The sequence below is a fragment of the Anarhichas minor genome, unplaced genomic scaffold (assembly GCF_050575085.1).
Source record: "Anarhichas minor isolate MPS153535 unplaced genomic scaffold, ASM5057508v1 ptg000024l, whole genome shotgun sequence".
NCBI classification, from domain to species: domain Eukaryota; kingdom Metazoa; phylum Chordata; class Actinopteri; order Perciformes; family Anarhichadidae; genus Anarhichas; species Anarhichas minor.
The window spans coordinates 11,620,490-11,637,811 of NW_027466470.1; the positions used below are offsets into that span (position 1 = coordinate 11,620,490).

The 17,322-nt window shown below is 41.4% G+C and overlaps 4 protein-coding genes across 4 annotated transcripts; 2 read left to right on the forward strand and 2 right to left on the reverse strand.

Moving 5' to 3' along the window:
• The first annotated feature begins 1,012 nt into the window (after positions 1-1,012).
• On the forward strand, positions 1,013-6,821 carry tsen15 (TSEN15 tRNA splicing endonuclease subunit). Its single transcript, XM_076097572.1, has 4 exons — positions 1,013-1,180; positions 1,268-1,349; positions 1,877-2,012; positions 2,132-6,821. The coding sequence occupies exons 1-4, from the start codon at positions 1,115-1,117 to the stop codon at positions 2,301-2,303; spliced, it is 456 nt and encodes a 151-aa protein (XP_075953687.1). The 5' UTR covers positions 1,013-1,114; the 3' UTR covers positions 2,304-6,821.
• LOC142956175 (uncharacterized protein C1orf21 homolog) lies at positions 3,922-8,828 on the reverse strand. Its single transcript, XM_076097573.1, has 7 exons — positions 8,729-8,828; positions 8,422-8,613; positions 7,193-7,334; positions 5,969-6,048; positions 5,510-5,574; positions 5,287-5,350; positions 3,922-4,815 (listed from the first exon to the last, which is right to left on the reverse strand). The coding sequence occupies exons 3-7, from the start codon at positions 7,281-7,283 to the stop codon at positions 4,792-4,794; spliced, it is 324 nt and encodes a 107-aa protein (XP_075953688.1). The 5' UTR covers positions 7,284-7,334; positions 8,422-8,613; positions 8,729-8,828; the 3' UTR covers positions 3,922-4,791.
• On the forward strand, positions 8,811-10,944 carry sec22ba (SEC22 homolog B, vesicle trafficking protein a). Its single transcript, XM_076097570.1, has 5 exons — positions 8,811-9,019; positions 9,482-9,591; positions 9,737-9,897; positions 9,993-10,139; positions 10,350-10,944. Exons 1-5 carry the CDS (start codon positions 8,945-8,947, stop codon positions 10,502-10,504), a joined length of 648 nt encoding a protein of 215 aa, XP_075953685.1. The 5' UTR covers positions 8,811-8,944; the 3' UTR covers positions 10,505-10,944.
• imp3 (IMP U3 small nucleolar ribonucleoprotein 3) lies at positions 10,859-13,838 on the reverse strand. Its single transcript, XM_076097571.1, has 7 exons — positions 13,614-13,838; positions 13,086-13,193; positions 12,846-12,920; positions 12,177-12,256; positions 11,988-12,039; positions 11,746-11,818; positions 10,859-11,658 (listed from the first exon to the last, which is right to left on the reverse strand). The coding sequence occupies exons 1-7, from the start codon at positions 13,748-13,750 to the stop codon at positions 11,632-11,634; spliced, it is 552 nt and encodes a 183-aa protein (XP_075953686.1). The 5' UTR covers positions 13,751-13,838; the 3' UTR covers positions 10,859-11,631.
• Positions 13,839-17,322: the final 3,484 nt, after the last annotated feature.

Genomic DNA, 17,322 nt, shown 5'->3' on the forward strand with positions numbered 1-17,322 from the left:
TTACTGCCACTCTATCAAATCTACGATTAAACAGTATCAGGATGGTGGATTATAAATGAAGTTGCTGCCTCCGATGATTCACCTCAGTTGCTCCATGGGCCTCCACTCCACCGAGTGGTAAAAGTGTTGAACTCCTTTGTGCCACTCCAGAAGCATGGCCGTGCTGTTGTCCACACTGGTCAGAGGCTGCCCTGAGATCACAAGGGACATTACTGACTTCAGCCCTTTGTTTTCACTTCTCTGTGCTGTCTTTCTTTCTGTTTCTCTTTCTTTCTTTCTGTTTTTCTTTCCCATCTTTGTGTTGTTTTTTTCATTTGTCTGAGTTTAAGGATAAACATTATTGTAAAATGTGAAGAATGAAATTTACACATTGCTGTTAATCTTGCCAAAATTGGTCAGTTTAGACAAATTAACACTTACTTATTTTTTTGTGTCAGTTTGCTAAATCAAACCTTTTCATTGGTAACAAAAAAAACTTCTACAAGGCAAAGTGACAGTTTTTTGATCAAATGCAATAAAAAAATGTTTCTTTTACCAGACACACACACACACACACACACACACACACACACACACACACACACACACACACACACACAGGGAGAGAGAAGGAGATAGAGAGAGAGAGATAGAGAGAGAGAGATAGAGAGAGAAATTATATTCTCTAATTTCAAATGTAGTGTAAAACATATAACAATGTATAATCTTTTATAATTTCATCATATAATTGCTTTTGTATTTGTTTATGTCTAATCACAATTTATATTTACATATTTTTTAATCTTGCTTTTATTTTGTGTACAAGCACACACACAATACACACTATGATATAGTAATCTATAATAATATTAAAATAAAATTATTCAAAAAAAAGGAGTAAATTTGAATCAATTTACCATAAATTGAAACTGCCTGGGTTTTTGTGCCCTTTGTTCAGTCTGTAAGGCTGCATTGCTGAAATGAATGACTACGATTTTCCACCCGGACGATTTACACTGTAGCACACCGGCAAACCTTAAAACACAACTCTCACATGTTCGTGACAGCAGCGGTGTGTCCTGGCATTAGCACTCGTTTAAGAGAGTAGTTTGAGTCATTTCGTTCAGTAAATAAAATGTCGGACGCGTCAAACAGCGCAGAGAAACCTCCACCTCCGAACTGGATCCTTCACCACCCTGCAGTGAGTGTTGGTGGACCTCCGCGATGCATTCAGAGTTCTGTTGCTAAACCGTGCAACAAAAACACAAATGTTTTTTCTTCTTTTTAGTATCAACAAATGAAGAGTCTGGAGATTGAGGACAGTGCGCAAGTGCACGCAGCTTTCCTCGTGTTCATGGATCTTACTGAGGGTCAGTTTGACAAGATTTACGAAGAGTTTAGCAGGATTATTATTCCTGTTCAACTATTACTGTTGTGTCTTTTTGTGTGTCATGCAGAGATATGGGGGGGGGGGGGGGGGGGTCATCTAACAGGGTGATATTATTTCTTGAATATTATTTATTTTCACATGAATCAATTGTGCTTTAACAAGGATCAGTTGTGTTTACTGTAAATTGTATCCCCCCCCCCCATTATGGTCAAAATGCTGCTTCAGCCCTAACTATGATTACGATGAAGAAATGAGAAATCCATTAATACAATTTTCATTTAATTTATTTATTTTGTCTTTACATTTTCAAAGTTAAATATCTTGAGGGGAAAGAAGTAATAGATTCAGCCTTTCAATCCCTCAATGTGTGTAGTAGATTGTGTGTAGTAGATTGTGAGTTCCTCCTCAGGTCCATCATTTCACTAAAACAGTACTGAGGACATGAGCGTGGTGTCTTTGATGGTAGCTGCCGCTCTCACTGTACTCTGTGTTTCTTGTTCTCCGCAGTGCGTCAGTGGAAAGAGGTGTCCTGTGTCAAGAGTCCTGAGCTGCAGGTGATTTTGCTGGAAGGGAGGGAGAAAGAAGGAGCACCCGTCCAGACAGTTCTTCCACTGCCTGTTCACCGATCTCTGAGCCACAAGAGGTAATAAGACGCTGCAGCTCTCAGACGTACCGCCCCTTCCTTCTTTTGGTTTAAACACTTTTTTTACCATCACAAAATGTATTCGCCAAACTTACAGCTTCCTCCTCTCTGCTGTGCAGCATACGTCACGTGCTGGACAGAGGCTTCCCCATGCTGTTGTGTGCCGTGGCTTGTGACTCCACCCTGGTCTACCAGAGGATGACCGATGGGTTGGTGACACCGGACCCTCCTGCTGGCCCCTTCCAGGATTTGGGACGTCGGCAGCACCGGAAGAGACGGCAGAAGCCCTGACACAGCTGGAGTGTGGCGTCATCTTGGTGTTGTTGGTGAAACATAGAAGAGTCAGTCGGTCAGTTGGTTGGTCTGTCTGTCTGTCTGTCTAAGCTGCTCCTAAAAAAAGTTAAAGGTGCACAGAGAACATGGCAGCAGGTGCAAATGGACCAAACCACAGGGCCCATACAGGTGCTGTCGGTGAGAAAGGACTAGCTATATTCAACCTGCGAAGTCTAGTTCAGGGGTTTGCAACTTTTTTGGCTTGTGATTCGTTCAATCTTTTGACGCAAACCTGCCATGTTTGAGAGATTTGTTGAGGAGGTACTCCCTCAATGCAGTCAGGGATGTGTTCACACAACCCTGCACTTGACAGTATGAGGTGACCTGCCTTCCGCAAAACATTCCTGCGGGACCTGATGAGTTGGATCCCGGGGGATCCACAAAACATTTCGGATACATTAGTACTAGAGCCTGACTGATATTTGACAGATATTGATATTTTAAAGTTGAATTAATTATCAAGACATATTTCCTATTATTGTAAAGACATACAATTCAACAAACAAAGGGTTTTTTATGCCTAATTAATGTAACGTTTGTGTCATTTTTTTTGGTTTTTATTTAGTTACTTTCTCAAAAACAGAAGTATCTTATTTTGAAAGGACCATTGACCAATGTGAAAAACGGAAATATTGTTATCTACAGACACCGGAAAAGTAAACAATAAATAAAGCTAACAAAAAGAGTGTAATTTAGGCTTCAGGCGAAAGTGTCAACAAGGTATGTTGAATGAATTCATGTGTTTGCAAAAGAAGTTTATTTTAATGTGTTAAGTTTTGTTCTCTTCTTTTTAGCTCTTGGTACAGTGCTATAGTGACACACTATGTAATGGTGACGCTCTGACTAACGTTATGTTCCCGTGCACAAAAGACTATATTCCTACTAAGTTTACATGCTCATGGACATGAATATTCCACTATAGTTTTCCTGATTGCATGCAGTGGTGCATTTAAAACGCCCTTTCATAATGTTTGTTTGCCCTTCCGACCAGAAATGTGGACTTTTATCTTCAGCATGCATCTCTGCTCCAGCCTTGCAAACTTTTGGCTGGTTAGATTCATGTTGGTTTGTGTACATAGTTTGTTTACAAAAGAGCTGACTGTAAACAGGCAAGAGTCCGTGTGTGTCGCAAACTGATGTAACTTATATTCGAATGTCATTTTTGTTCATAGATTTCTCTTGAAACCAGAATGTCGTCAGCGTATCTCACATCTTAATCGGAAAATGCTACATTCGGAATGATTTTCTGTACTTAAAATTCTTGTTTCTTAATATCATGATATCAGCCATCAACTGGGCTCTCATTACCAACCGCATTGAGCTGTCCAATAATAATCTTATCACCCAAATTATTGGGTGTTAATGGGTATTTTTTACGAGCTCCAGTGCCTTATGGTGAGACAACTTCGTATGATATGGTGCAGCATATTTAATCCCATTTGTTAATGCAGCAACGGTGTATTCATTTGAGTCAAGCTTCAATAAGTAGCCGATTTTGCCGACCAAATGATTCATGCGACGTGTGTTGTTCTGTTGGCTCTTATTTACAGGAACACGATGTTGTCAGCCGTGTGAATAAGTTACTGAAAACACTTTATTTTTCTAGAAAACCAAAAAGTCAACAAAGAAACCGAACACAACAACATAACACTGGTGAGCGCAATACATAGTCAGACTTATTATGTGACGTAGCAGAGTCCACGCTGTAGGTTCAACACGGGACAGATACTGAAGCAGTGGCCATCGATAACCCTGCTGTCTGAGTGCATGAGTGTGTAGTGTTAATGGTGCAACAGTGTCCTAATGAAAGGAGAGACTTGAATACATGAGACAGAGATTACAACACTTCAACCCTGAGCCTTATTCAACATAAATACTCTACATCGTAGCAGAAACAGACATGGACAGACGGACACTGTACTGTAGAAAAGAGGTTCATACTGTGTCTTGGAATGCAGGAAGTGTCCAACCTGTTGACTTTTCAGGGAGGCATTCAAGAGTGAAATGTTCAAAATGATGCAGATGGAGACATAATCTTCACTTTGAGAGTCCGCAGGGTGCCTCTGTTGTTGGAAATGTGTATGTGCAACAGTCTGAACGTTTCAAATGTTTATAGGAAGTCTCGGTAAAAGCCATGTATGTCGTCGTCCTGTAATGGCTTCGTTAAGGAAGAAAAACCTCAATAACATAAAAATATTAAACCATCTTTGATATTTGTGGCCCTTTCCCTCTTGGTTGATATACGAAGCAGGAACTAATGCTGTAAGCAGGAGGGCAAAAAGGTGCTTGATTCAAGTCAGTACTCCATTTTTCTCAGGCGTGTACATACAAGGGACAGTCCTCCTTCATGGTGACACATGGTACGATCCGTCCGTAACACTGCGATGACGGGTCTTTCATATCGGGGGCCGATGGATACTCAACCACAGTGCTACATCACATCTTCCTACTCTGAGCTGTAGTCCTGGCCCTGTAGACAAAACAGAGATGTTAGTCTACGTTACAGTTTTAGTCTTATTTGATGATATGTATTTCATATTCCTAAGGCTTACACACCTTACAAAACAATTACAGTGAGCAAACTGTTAATAATAACAGTGGAGGCCTTATACTCTGATACACATGATATCATTTATCACTTGACCTTTATGCCACAAAGCCCTACGACTCATTAAGAGGCCCAGTTTGTCTAAACCGCTCCTCTGCTTGATCAGATCCAATCGCACTGCAGCACTCAGCACAACAGTGGAAAGCACAGGACACGACAGATTGAGGCTTTTTTTATTTTATTTTATTTTTTAAGTATGGCATCTGCTGTGACCCCACTTGCTAGAGATTTGATGCAGTGACAGGATTAACCTCCATTATATCACTTAGCAGGAGCTTTTTGCAAAAATATAGAAAGAAACAGTGACTCCAATGATGGGTTGTCATTTCTTACTTTTTCAATTTTCTCATCCAACATCCTGAAGAACTCTTGCTGACTCTCTGAGGAGTGGATGCTCCTGCAAAAGGAAAATGGTACAGCGGGTTAGAGCCTTGCAGTATTACGTAAGGCATGACGAGGAGTTTAGATGAACAACCCAGACAAACACACTACTAATACACATCGTACAAACATTTGAAATGATATTGAAACAGCATCGTCAGTCGGTGACACTTACAGAATCTTTCCATTTGACCCCGTTTCATCCATGTGTTGACCTTTACCAAGGAGAGCACTTTTCTCCTGCAGGACATCCGAGCGTACGCACACGCACACACACACACACACACACACACACACACAATCAACCATCTGATCCAAAAGTTGTCTTATGTCCCATCATTCAGCAGAATGGGAAACAGCATGAGACACGGCACACAATGAACTAATTACACTTCCAAATTAGCTATCAAAAAATATTAACATAACAAATGTGTGGTATTAATACAAAAAGCATTCAGTTTTTCCTCATTAACATGCAGATATATGCAGCACGGAGCACCAAAATCCTGAAAACAAATGTCTGATTATGAAATTGACTATTTTTACAGATGCACAGAATCCATCATACTATATCGTGAATGTCCCGCTACAGACTCGATAAAAGACAAAAAAAGAACAGAATAGAATCACGCACTGTGCTGTCCTGGCCGTCCATGACTCCCTCTTCTCCACTGATGAACTTGACTTTCTCCACTCCTTTCATCTTGTATTCATCTGTGACAGAGAGGGGCACATCTCCTCTTATTAATTCACGACAGCAGAGGACGAGCCGCTCGCAGCACAATCCTCCGGGCTAATAGTTCTCACAGTTCAGTACTTGGCAAAGTAATTATGTGCTCGAGTTCTCACGCTCCAGACTAAATCCTCTCTTAACAATGGTTGGCAATCTGCGAACACATGAGCTGTCGGCCTGATTCTCCTCTTTTCTCTGCCTCTCCATCTTTTCCCGTCACACATGCACGGCCCCCTCCTCTATCTCACTCCCACGCATTCAGAAAGAAGGAAATGAAAATACAGTAACGATGCATAGTAATGAGGGCCTGATGGACTGATAGTGATAACACATTGTTATTTTAGCTCAGAGAAAGACAGCTTGAGTTTAAAAGCTCATTCCAGCACTTTGAATCATGGCTAAACATTTTAAACTTAAAGTGTTTTATTATTACCATTATTATTGATATATGCATTATAAGTTGTAGTATTTGATTTTTTAAATCACAACTTTTCTGTTCATGGGTTAGAGTTAATGAGCAGAATGTGAGCTACATGTAGTTTTTTTAACTACCTGTTTTACCAAGACATACAAAATATATACTGTGTTTATATAGTAATATGATTACAAAGAGAGCTGAAATAATTTGATTTGCTTAATAAACTAAAAACCAACAGAAAGTGTAAACCGCAATTACCTGTTCCAGCTTCTACAATGTGAGAATTTGTAGCTTTTTAACATAATTGTAAACTTGATTAAACAAGAAATTGTAAAACGACATCTTGGACTCAGGATTTTTTTTTTACCATTTCATAGAATAGAAAAATATCAAAATGATATTGCTGCACGAATTGATAGTGAATTAAATAGTTGGTTGCAGCCCCAGACAAGATTCAGTTACAAAGTGACATATAGCTCTAACTGACCTTTAATCCACACCCTTTAATAAAGCACTAATCAATGGTTCCTTCATTATATTGAGAGCATCAACATTATTTAATACTCCAAAAATGATCAGAAAAATATACCTCATATTTATCAAAAGGTCAGTCTGGCCCCAAATATAAAGCAAGAGTATCAAGCAAGTGGAAAGCCACCTGATAATAGAGGCGCATTGGAAATGTGATCAAAAGTAAACAGACTGACCAGAGAGCAGGTCCCCGTTGCTGTAGGCTTTATTCTGGCCCTCTTCGCCGTTGGGCACCGCAGACACCTGCTTGGTGGAGGTGCAGCCCATCTCCTCCTCCTCAGCTGCTCTCCTTCTCACCCCTGAGCATCACAGCCACACCTGGGGGCGCAGGTATGAGGGCAGTATGGTTGGATACAGGAGTTCACAAACGTATTCTTTTAAGCAAGACCCCACGAGCAGAAAAGCCTCAGAACACAAACAGGCCCCTTGATTAAGGTTCGGTCCCTGGGGGGGGAGATGATTAGAGACATCCAGTGGAGAGTGTGGTCTCTGTAATTATCATTACAGGAAGTAAACTAGTCTTCCTTTCGCAGGATTCCCCTGAACTCCAGCTTGGGAATCACTCTTTTTTTCCACAATCAATTAGTTATGAAGAGCCCCACCCTAGCATTAAAACACGCGGGTATCCCAACCGACTCTGGAAAAGACCGTAAAATAGACGGTCTAGCCTGGTGTGAATCATGCACACGCCGGTCTGGGAAAACACCAATCAGAACATGCGCGTGGTTGTGCCAGCTGCACCGCAACAATAAGGCCTTTCAAGCTGTGAGGACACCACTGTGCCAAGCGAGCCACCGGCTCATTTCTATTAGTGAATGGGGGGGTTTTTCTGTGGCGCTCACAGGATTAAAGTGTGGTCGTGCACAAGTGCTCCCATCTCCACCGTCATATTGACTTGGGAGACCCGCAGCAATGGCTAACATAACGCTATCTTTGACCAGTGTTTTGCGTCAGCTCTAGGAAAACGCAGAGTGATTGAAATCCTTGTGGTATAAATGATCTTAAACGCACTTACTCCTCAGCTGCAGGATCAGCTGAACCGCACACATCGCTATCCTCCCCACAATTAGCTCACATTTGTACATGTATATAGATTAAAAGCTGCAGCCTATGAGCGGTGCATTGCTGGGCTATCTTGTACAATTCTAGGCAAGCCAATAAGAAACAAGAGGTGAGGGGGAAATGCATTCCCTTTGAGCTGCACAATTTCAACCATCGTCTCGTTTCACAACATCGGAGAGAGGGGACAACGATCAGGGTTCCTTAAACAAGTAATAACAAAAGGAAGGTGCGAAAAGAGCAGCCATTCTACGGCCAGCAGGAAACGCCGAGGCGACATGGCAAAAAGGAAACCAAGTAAACGAACAATAGCAAAATAAAGGTACAACAATGGGGGCAGTATTACCTCTCCGGTTTGTCCATGGTTCCTCTGGTTTAAATTCAGAGAGGCTTCACTCCTGAAGCAGGACCCAGACCGCATCCGCACCTCTCGGCTCAATACAGGCATCAGCAGTCGAGATGCAGTCAGTACGTCTGCCAGCTGTCTGGTCGGAGCTCATGGCCCGACACTCTGTTAAAGTGATAAGATAGTGGCGACCTATTAGAAAATAAAGAAGCGAGTCAAATATTTCCAAAATATTTATATTTTTTTAATTGCTATTATTTTTCATCGCTAAGCACGATTTCCATACGATTTTTTGGAAGCATCCTACCTCTTCATGCGATGGAAATTCGACTACGAAGTTGAAATTGCACCCCGTTGCCACTCGGACCTAATTTACCGGCGCACCAGGAACTTCGTCCAGCTCATTCCTACGCGTCATCAAAGTTGACAGCAAAAACAGACGAGAAGTTTTTTTTTTTAAAGTTTCAACTGTCTCAGACAAAAAACTGACAGTTGACGTGGCCGATCGTTGACCTGCGTCGTTATGACTTCACTGACGATAATCACTCGTTTAACGGACGGACTTCCGCTCACTGCGTCCATTCAGGAGGATGAACAGGTCTGAATGAAAGCTAGCATTCCCACCATGTAGCCTCTCTGTGTGAAGAGAACTACGACTAACTCCATTCAAAAATATCATGTGTGACGACTGCTAGCTTATCCGCTGAGATTTAGATCTACCCAAACAAGAATCAAGACTTTGATGTGATTCTTGGTAACGTTAATATATTGGGAAAGTTGGCATGTAACCTGGTAATCGATGACGCAATAATAAATCTATAACCTATTTTGTTTATGTTAAGGTCAGCTAACAACAGACGTAGTAACATTCCTACTGCCCATCTATGTAACAGGACGTTATTTTACTGAAAACTGTAGAAGTAAAAAGAACCATTTCAAACGTAAGCTAAATAAAATGTATATGAATGTTTGTCGTCGGTTTGAATGCCGAAAAGATGTTTCAGGCTGATTTAAAACATCATTTACAACTTTACCTATGTTTGTTGCTTATCTGTGTCAGTCAGGAAGAGACCTCCAGCATTACCAGAGCCAAGCCAAGCAGCTGTGCCGTAAACTGAACGCTCAGAGTCCGGACCGCTGCACCCTGGAGGCTGGGGACATGAACTTCCAGTAAGTCACCAGAAGCTCAAAGTACTCTGGTTCATTGCCTGTAGTCCCAAAGGGAAAACCCACGTTGCTTTTCTGATATTGCATACATTGGTATTGCCGTAGATACACAACCACTGATTCGGACTGAACTGTTTTATGTTCTCAGCTACTTAATAGCGCAGGGTGTGTGCTACCTGTTCCTCTGTGAGGCTTCATTTCCCAAAAAGATGGTCTTTGCATACCTTGAAGACCTCCACAGTGAGTTCAATCAGCAGTACGGAAAGAAAGTACCCACAGTAACAAGGCCGTACTCTTTCATCGAGTTTGGTAAGAGAATTCGTGATCCGGTACTTTCAAGAAAATGTTTATGCAAAAAGAACAACATCTTGAACTAAGCTGATGTCATACATGCATTGTTTCAGACACGTACATCCAGAAAACCAAGAAATCATTCGTTGACAGTAGGGCCAGGAGGAACTTTGGCAGTATCAACACAGAGCTGCAGGATGTCCAGAGAATTATGGTGGCAAATATTGAGGAAGTTCTGCAAAGAGGAGAATCTCTTACTGGTGAGTACTGTAATAAAAAGCACAGAGTACCTGCACAAAACACAAATGACCAAGAACACAGAAATCAATCACTATTTTGCTGTTACTTCTGCCTTTGGGAAGAATGTTCTCGCAGTAATACGTCAGTACTGTTGCACAACTCGATGTAATGTTCATCGATTGCTTGGTAAATATCCAGTTCATCTCATGGCGATACTTTATTTCCCTCAGCTCTTGACACAAAAGCCAGCAATCTGTCCAGCCTGTCGAAGAAGTACCGCAGCGACGCCAAATATCTCAATACCCGCTCCACGTATGCCAAGGTGGCTGCTGTGTCTGTGTTCTTCATCACACTCCTCATCTATGTGCGTTTCTGGTGGCTCTGATGGGACAACAAGGACTCTGAGGGTGCTTCATTTTGGAAAAACAAGCACTTTAACTGATCCGGTTACATTTGTTATATACCCGGGTGCCTTAAAGGGATCGTAGTCTTTCCTTATTGAAGGTTAAAACTATTGCTATGCTTTATCCAGCTTTGATTTATGCCATGTATAGAGTATAAACTGAGCCATAGGTCTGTGACAGGACATCTTTATGTATTGGAGCAAATGCGAGGTGAGTTTATGTTTACTGGAATATTAAGAGCAGGGTGTTGATAAATTAACTAACTGGAAATAGGGGTTTCAGCATTGAGGAGAAACATAGTATGAATATGCAGAAGTGTTGTGAAAAGGTCTTAATACTGTGATAAAAGAATGTTTATTGTTCACAGAGTTTACATTGTAACAAAGTCTTTTTGAAAATATTAAATATTTATCAAACTGTATTTTCTATTTCACAGCTGTATTTATGACACATGCTATGTTAATATCATGAACAGAGAGCGACAGTCCTCTTTATGGTGTATACACACACCTACAAACCAGCATTTCCATGATCACATACATATCCTGTTAAGCCAGCTCATAGTCACACAAAGAACAATAGAGAGAGAGAGCGAGAGAGTGAGTGTGTGTGACCTACACAAAGCTAAAAGCTGCTCTGGACACAGGGTGATGACTGCTAATCAAGTAAACATTGAGACATGAGGGGAAAAAAACAACTGAGAATCTATGCAGCTGAAGGTGCAGTTAATATTGTCAGTCACAAATACAGTCTCTGATGAATCCACATATTTTGGATGGTTAATAGATCAGGTCAGTCAGGTTTTAGGTGTTTGGTGCACAAAGTAAAGCCTGGGTGTTTCTTCTGCCCTTGCTCAGATGAAACTTAAGTTATTGACACTTATTTTCTTCTCACAATTTCCCAGTTGATAGAAAATTTGAACTGTTGAGTTATTCAAACTGTAAAACTCCAAAAAGCCTGGAGCCTGACAGTGTGCAGACCTCCTCTGTGCCCTGCAGCTAAGTTTTTGGTCCTGCACCCGAGTATCTGTCCCTGGATGTGCGCACACATGGTCCATCCTCTTGTCGAGTGATTATCCAGGGTGATGAATGGATGATAGACAACAGGCTTATGCCACCAGATCAAAGTCGTCCCTCTGCAAAAGAAACAGTGGTTGTATGACATCAGCATCATGCTTTAGTCCAGAAAAAATGGCCGATGAAACGATTCACTTCAAACTCACCTCATCATTATAATTCATGACATGCTGCTTGATCTTGGAGGAGTCCACCCATGTGACAAAATCTTCCATATTTCTGGAGAAAGTGGCCGTGTTGAGTTAGTATTTGATCACTTGAGATGCTTTTTCACATGCATCTATACTGCCATTTCTGCAGAACGGACGGTTTTGTCCGAAAGACACCCGGCTGCATAAAGTGGTTCAACACAATTTATGAGAAGACGAAACAAAATGTGAACACTAACCTTGTGACGAGGAACGCTGGGTCTTTGACGATGTCTGTGCCAACACGCACATCTGAGACTGAGTCAAGGTCTAAACAGTTCCTACACTTGGACGTAGACAAAACTAACCAATCACTCAAAGGAAACTCAAGGCGTAAAACTTTACTCCCAAAATATAAACTCTTGCAATAAGGAAGTAGTGAAGGATACGTCCTTGTTCGATGAAGGTGATGGCGGTCTTCAGGTTCTGAGCCATACGGAGGCTCACCATGATGCTCGGCAGCCTCCTCCTGCAGGAGCCACAAAGGTGAAATGAATGACGGAAAACAAGAGCCGTGATACATGTTCACGTCAAAAAGGACTCGATTAAAATGTTTGTGTTCACGTTAGTGCTCAATGTTACCTAAAAAAAGTAATGTACCCCCGCACAGAAACCTGTTGGTATGTTGATACAACCTCTGAGGTTACACTTCGCGAGACTGCTACTTTTATTTACTGGTTGGCTTGTGTAAATATTAATTTTCGGTGATGATATTTGATCTATTTTCATTTTGTTTCGATAAGGATTGCTATAATTAGCTGTTATATGGTTTTACTTTTTTTTTTTGTACTTGGTTTAAAAAAATAAAAAAGTAAGTTTTTACTCCAGCAGGAGTCGCTAAACGTTTGGTGTATAGTCAGTAGCCTACATGCGAACAGAGGGATATACTGTAGTTAGTCGGGACTGTATGGACTCAGCGTTTACCGCAACATTTTCCAGTTTACAGCTGTGAGATAGTCTGTGTCTTGGCCATGGTTTGCCCTACATAGGGGTCGGATTAACGTTTTGAGTGTTCACGTCAAAAAGGACTCGATTAAAATGTTTGTGTTGCGATTTACCTGCAGAATGAAGAAGCTGTGACTTTATCTGTGAGGGCCAGATTCTGTCTGGTGGGCAAGAGACCAATGCAGTACCTTGTGTGAAGAAACAAGAAGATTATCAGTTTGTTATTGTGATTTTAAAACAGATGAACCAAGACTGCTCTAAAGCAGCAATGGAAAACAAAGGCCACTTTATGTCTTTGTGATTCAGGTGCCAACTGACAGTTATAAGACACAACATCACACGGAGACACTCACAGTTTCTCCAGTAGTTGATGTGTGCTCTGAGCTCTGAAGCCATCTTTCTCATCCAGGTCTCGGATTTTCTTGGCGAGATCCCTGATGTTACGACTCAGCTTGTTGTACCTGAGACACAGGAGAGATAAACACCGGTACTGTACACTACTATAAATATGAATTTGGGTTTATACGTCTGTACTATTCACTTGTCAGCTGCTTCCCTTAAAAAAAAAATGTAATGTTTCCACTCAAATTACACAATTAAAGGTTTGGAAATATTGACGCACTGTTTAAAACAGTCTCTGAGGGTTATAAGCTCCGATATCTGGTATTTCACGTGGTGTAGCTAATCAGGTCAAATAAGAAGATGAATATTTGTGTTTTGAGTTTCAATTTAGCTATTTCGGCTACATTTTGTTTTACTTAAACTCAAAATGAAACCGTTTATCGTGTTGTTATGGTAGCTTGGCTTGATTTTCCAGTCTTCACACAGCATTATGTTTACTGACAGTAGCCAGCAGCACTATTATAGATAACACGTCTTACTTGGTGTAGTCCTCCCTCTTTTCGATGTGAAACCTCCGCAACACTTTGACCTCGTGCAGGTTGTTGTCCACTTCCCAGTTGATGAAGTCAACCTTCTTCAGCAACTTCTGTTCATGGTGCTTTAATTTACGAACCATTTTTAAAACGTTCTCTGGCTCAATATAATGTATTTACAAGATGCTCGCTCCCATGAAGAGGAAACACGTGTTCTTCTTCTTCTTCTTCTTCTTCGGCGACCGTTTAACGTCGTGCGTCGAGTCCACGTGAGCTGCAGCGCCATCTACCGCGGCTCAGCCACAGGGCTCAACATTTAACATCTCAAACCCTGATATTAAACTACACGTTTCTCCTTTTAATTAAAACAATACAGCTACATATTCACAGCGTGTTCAGTCTTTATCCACTTATTTTATCTACAACAAAAAAGGCATAGGAGCAAATCAAAGTCCATTTACGTTCAAATATTTCATAAAGCCACATTACTCTTTTTAAAAATTTTAAATTGTTATTAAGGTGCCAGACGATAAAAGTTTGACAGCATGAATGGGAGCCTGTCCATATAGATTCGTGGATGCGTAATTAACCCCAGACTGATCTGCAGCTGTATTAAATGATGAATTGTTCACCTCATAACCTCGATAACATCAACGATATCACTCCCAACACATCAAACTGCACGTTAGTGCTCAATGTTACCTAAAAAAAGTAATGTACCCCCGCACAGAAACCTGTTGGTATGTTGATACAACCTCTGAGGTTACACTTCGCGAGACTGCTACTTTTATTTACTGGTTGGCTTGTGTAAATATTAATTTTCGGTGATGATATTTGATCTATTTTCATTTTGTTTCGATAAGGATTGCTTTAATTAGCTGTTATATGGTTTTACTTTTTTTTTTTGTACTTGGTTTAAAAAAATAAAAAAGTAAGTTTTTACTCCAGCAGGAGTCGCTAAACGTTTGGTGTATAGTCAGTAGCCTACATGCGAACAGAGGGATATACTGTAGTTAGTCGGGACTGTATGGACTCAGCGTTTACCGCAACATTTTCCAGTTTACAGCTGTGAGATAGTCTGTGTCTTGGCCATGGTTTGCCCTACATAGGGGTCGGATTAACGTTTTGAGTGTTAGAATAAGTGGAGCAAAAAGGAGAAGACTATCCAGCGAGTGAGTGTCCGGACACTTTCATCCACGTCCTTTGCTGAGCTCCAGTCCAACAGGTAAATTATTGTATGATGGAGAGTTTGAGAGGGGTCTCTTTTTGTCTTTAGTTTAGCCTCTTTCAATCTGTCAAGATCCCTTCAGGGACAGTTTGATCAAACGCTACTCATCAGAAATAGAAAGCAACTTATAATAGCCATAGGATGAGCCTTTAATTAATTAGAGGTTGCTTGGATTCATTCACTCACTCACTCACTTCTCTCCTTACCACTTTTCCTTCTGCCGGATCCACATCCTGATGAATCTGTGATGTTCAATATTTGTTCAAGTCAAACACATGAGTGATTGTTTGCCAGGGATGGCTTTTTGACTCAATACACTCCTATTGTATCTACAGCAGTTTGACCTGTTTATCTCAGTAGTGTTGTGTTACCTTATATCCTGCAGGCTGAATTATCAGAATAAGAGCTGTGCTCGTAGTTGTCTCAAATGTCCCAAAGATGGAGCACACCTTGGTGGACGCCCCACCCAGAGCCATCTGGGACACTGCTTTCTTTGACCTGAGTCCACCACGTATCTGTTTTCCATGTTATCTGATGCCACATCTGCTTTGAAAAAGGGGACTGTGGCTGGGCGACTGTGGCTAAGTGGATAGCAGGGCTGTCTTTCAATCAGAGCGTCGGCGGTTCAATCCCCTGCTCCGGCTCTGCTAGTCGCATGTCGATGTGTCCTTGAGCAAGACACTTAACCACAAAATTGCTCCCGTAGTTGTGCCTACGGTGTAGAAATGTGATAGACTCTGAATTGTAAGTCGCTTTGGATAAAAGCGTCTGCTAAATGACTGTAATGTAATGGATAATGTACTGACACTTACAGGGAACCTGGTTTGTGAAGAAGCAGCGATACAAATAAACCACTTTGGATATTCAGATATCAATGCCATGCAATTAATTTGTGACGGCAGACACAATATATCAGAACAAAGGTTTTTAGCGAATGACATCTTGCTTATAGAGCATCCATCAGTTCTCTTCTGATGGGGTTCCCATGCTCTCTGCTCAGCTGCTCACAATAACTGATTGGTCCTGAGGCTGCCAGAGCTTCAATGTGATCAAAGCTCCAGCCTATCAGAGGATTGTATTGTTCTCTTGTTTCAGGAAATGACTGTACCGTGGCATTCATGATTATGACCTCAGTTGAGTCATTTTATAACCGGTTGTCCTCCAAGGGAAGAGGAAGAGCGTATTTGAGCTAAGCCAGCTGACACATGCGGAAGAAATCTTTGCGTAACGTCTGTTTCACCTGCCAACAGGTATGACACAGAGCCTATTTGCATCTTCCTACGATGAGCTTAGAACTTTTTTTCAACTTCATTTAATTCATATCACTGCACACCGTCTCCTGCTTCAAATCTACTTTACACTATAGCTTTAGTAACTTCCTTTGGCAACATGACATGGATGCAGGACTTTTGAAAGATATGAGTGTGTTGTCCAGCGATCAACAACTGGACTCTTTTCTCATCCAACAGCAGGTAAATATTGTCGTCTCACAAAAGAAGCCTGACATGTTTGGTATCTTTGGAGATTTTGGGATCTCCACAAGAACTTAAAAAACTCTGTAGGCTGCGCAGGATGAGTTTGTAATGACCGAGCCACCAATGGGGTGCTGCTTATTAGGAGTTTAAATATTCCTGCAGCTGACAAGTAAACTTTAGCAAACGATTTTATAAAAAAATGTGAAGATCCTTGCATAGCTGCACTGTAATGAATTGCTGTAAATTTACAGTGGATTCAAAACGGTATCTTACAGTATTTCCTAATGCTATTTTAAATCAGTGTCTGAGGGAGTGACGCCGAGATCGAAAAGTGGCCGATGGTATGCCACTATTGTTCAGAGGTATGTACCTATCCCTGGGGTGTGCCACTGTTGTTCAGGGTTAGGTACTGTAACAGGTTCTTGTTTCCGCCGTGGGTCCTGTCAGCACAAAGACGTCAGCACACACTCAAATAGCGTTTCGTAATGTTCTTTATTTATTCATGCAGTTCAGGATAGTCTCGGCCGTGCGCTCTCCTGCCGTGCCCCCGAGCGCACCGCCATACAGGCGTTTGTCAGGATCGTGTCTCGTCCTGCCCGTCGTCCTGTCAGCTCTTGTCTCCTGCTTACTCCTCCGTCCCTACTACTGTTTATATAGGGAGAGAGACAATCAAGGACCAGTTTCAGCTGTGGCTAATCAAACCTCTTCACAGCACCGTTCCCTGAACCACTCCACCCCACTCTGTCCCCTCTGCAGCTGCGCGCAACCACGCCCAGCCACCACAGGTACCTATCCCTAGAGTGGTATGCCATTTATATCAGTGGTATGTATATATACATATATGTATATACATACATAAATTGGCTATAATATCAGTTTCAGGGCATATCAGTAAATACTAAATCACTTTATTGTCATTTCATATATCCGAACAAGAAAATGGACGAGATAAAATAGATACATTCCTTAATTTATGACGCTATGTTGCGCTACTTTATCAATAAAGTCAAAA

Coding starts and splice junctions, on each gene's coding strand:
- tsen15 (XM_076097572.1), top strand. CDS start 1,115: ATGTCGGACGCGTCAAACAGCGCAGAGAAACCTCCACCTCCGAACTGG. Junction 1,181..1,267: donor GGATCCTTCACCACCCTGCA/GTGAGTGTTGGT, acceptor TCTTCTTTTTAG/TATCAACAAATGAAGAGTCT. Junction 2,013..2,131: donor CGATCTCTGAGCCACAAGAG/GTAATAAGACGC, acceptor TCTGCTGTGCAG/CATACGTCACGTGCTGGACA.
- imp3 (XM_076097571.1), bottom strand. CDS start 13,750: ATGGTTCGTAAATTAAAGCACCATGAACAGAAGTTGCTGAAGAAGGTT. Junction 13,194..13,613: donor AAGAGGGAGGACTACACCAA/GTAAGACGTGTT, acceptor CCTGTGTCTCAG/GTACAACAAGCTGAGTCGTA. Junction 12,921..13,085: donor CATCAACTACTGGAGAAACT/GTGAGTGTCTCC, acceptor TCTTCACACAAG/GTACTGCATTGGTCTCTTGC.
- sec22ba (XM_076097570.1), top strand. CDS start 8,945: ATGACTTCACTGACGATAATCACTCGTTTAACGGACGGACTTCCGCTC. Junction 9,592..9,736: donor GCTGGGGACATGAACTTCCA/GTAAGTCACCAG, acceptor TTATGTTCTCAG/CTACTTAATAGCGCAGGGTG. Junction 9,898..9,992: donor GTACTCTTTCATCGAGTTTG/GTAAGAGAATTC, acceptor GCATTGTTTCAG/ACACGTACATCCAGAAAACC.
- LOC142956175 (XM_076097573.1), bottom strand. CDS start 7,283: ATGGGCTGCACCTCCACCAAGCAGGTGTCTGCGGTGCCCAACGGCGAA. Junction 5,575..5,968: donor TGGACGGCCAGGACAGCACA/GTGCGTGATTCT, acceptor GATGTCCTGCAG/GAGAAAAGTGCTCTCCTTGG. Junction 5,351..5,509: donor GGGTCAAATGGAAAGATTCT/GTAAGTGTCACC, acceptor TTCCTTTTGCAG/GAGCATCCACTCCTCAGAGA.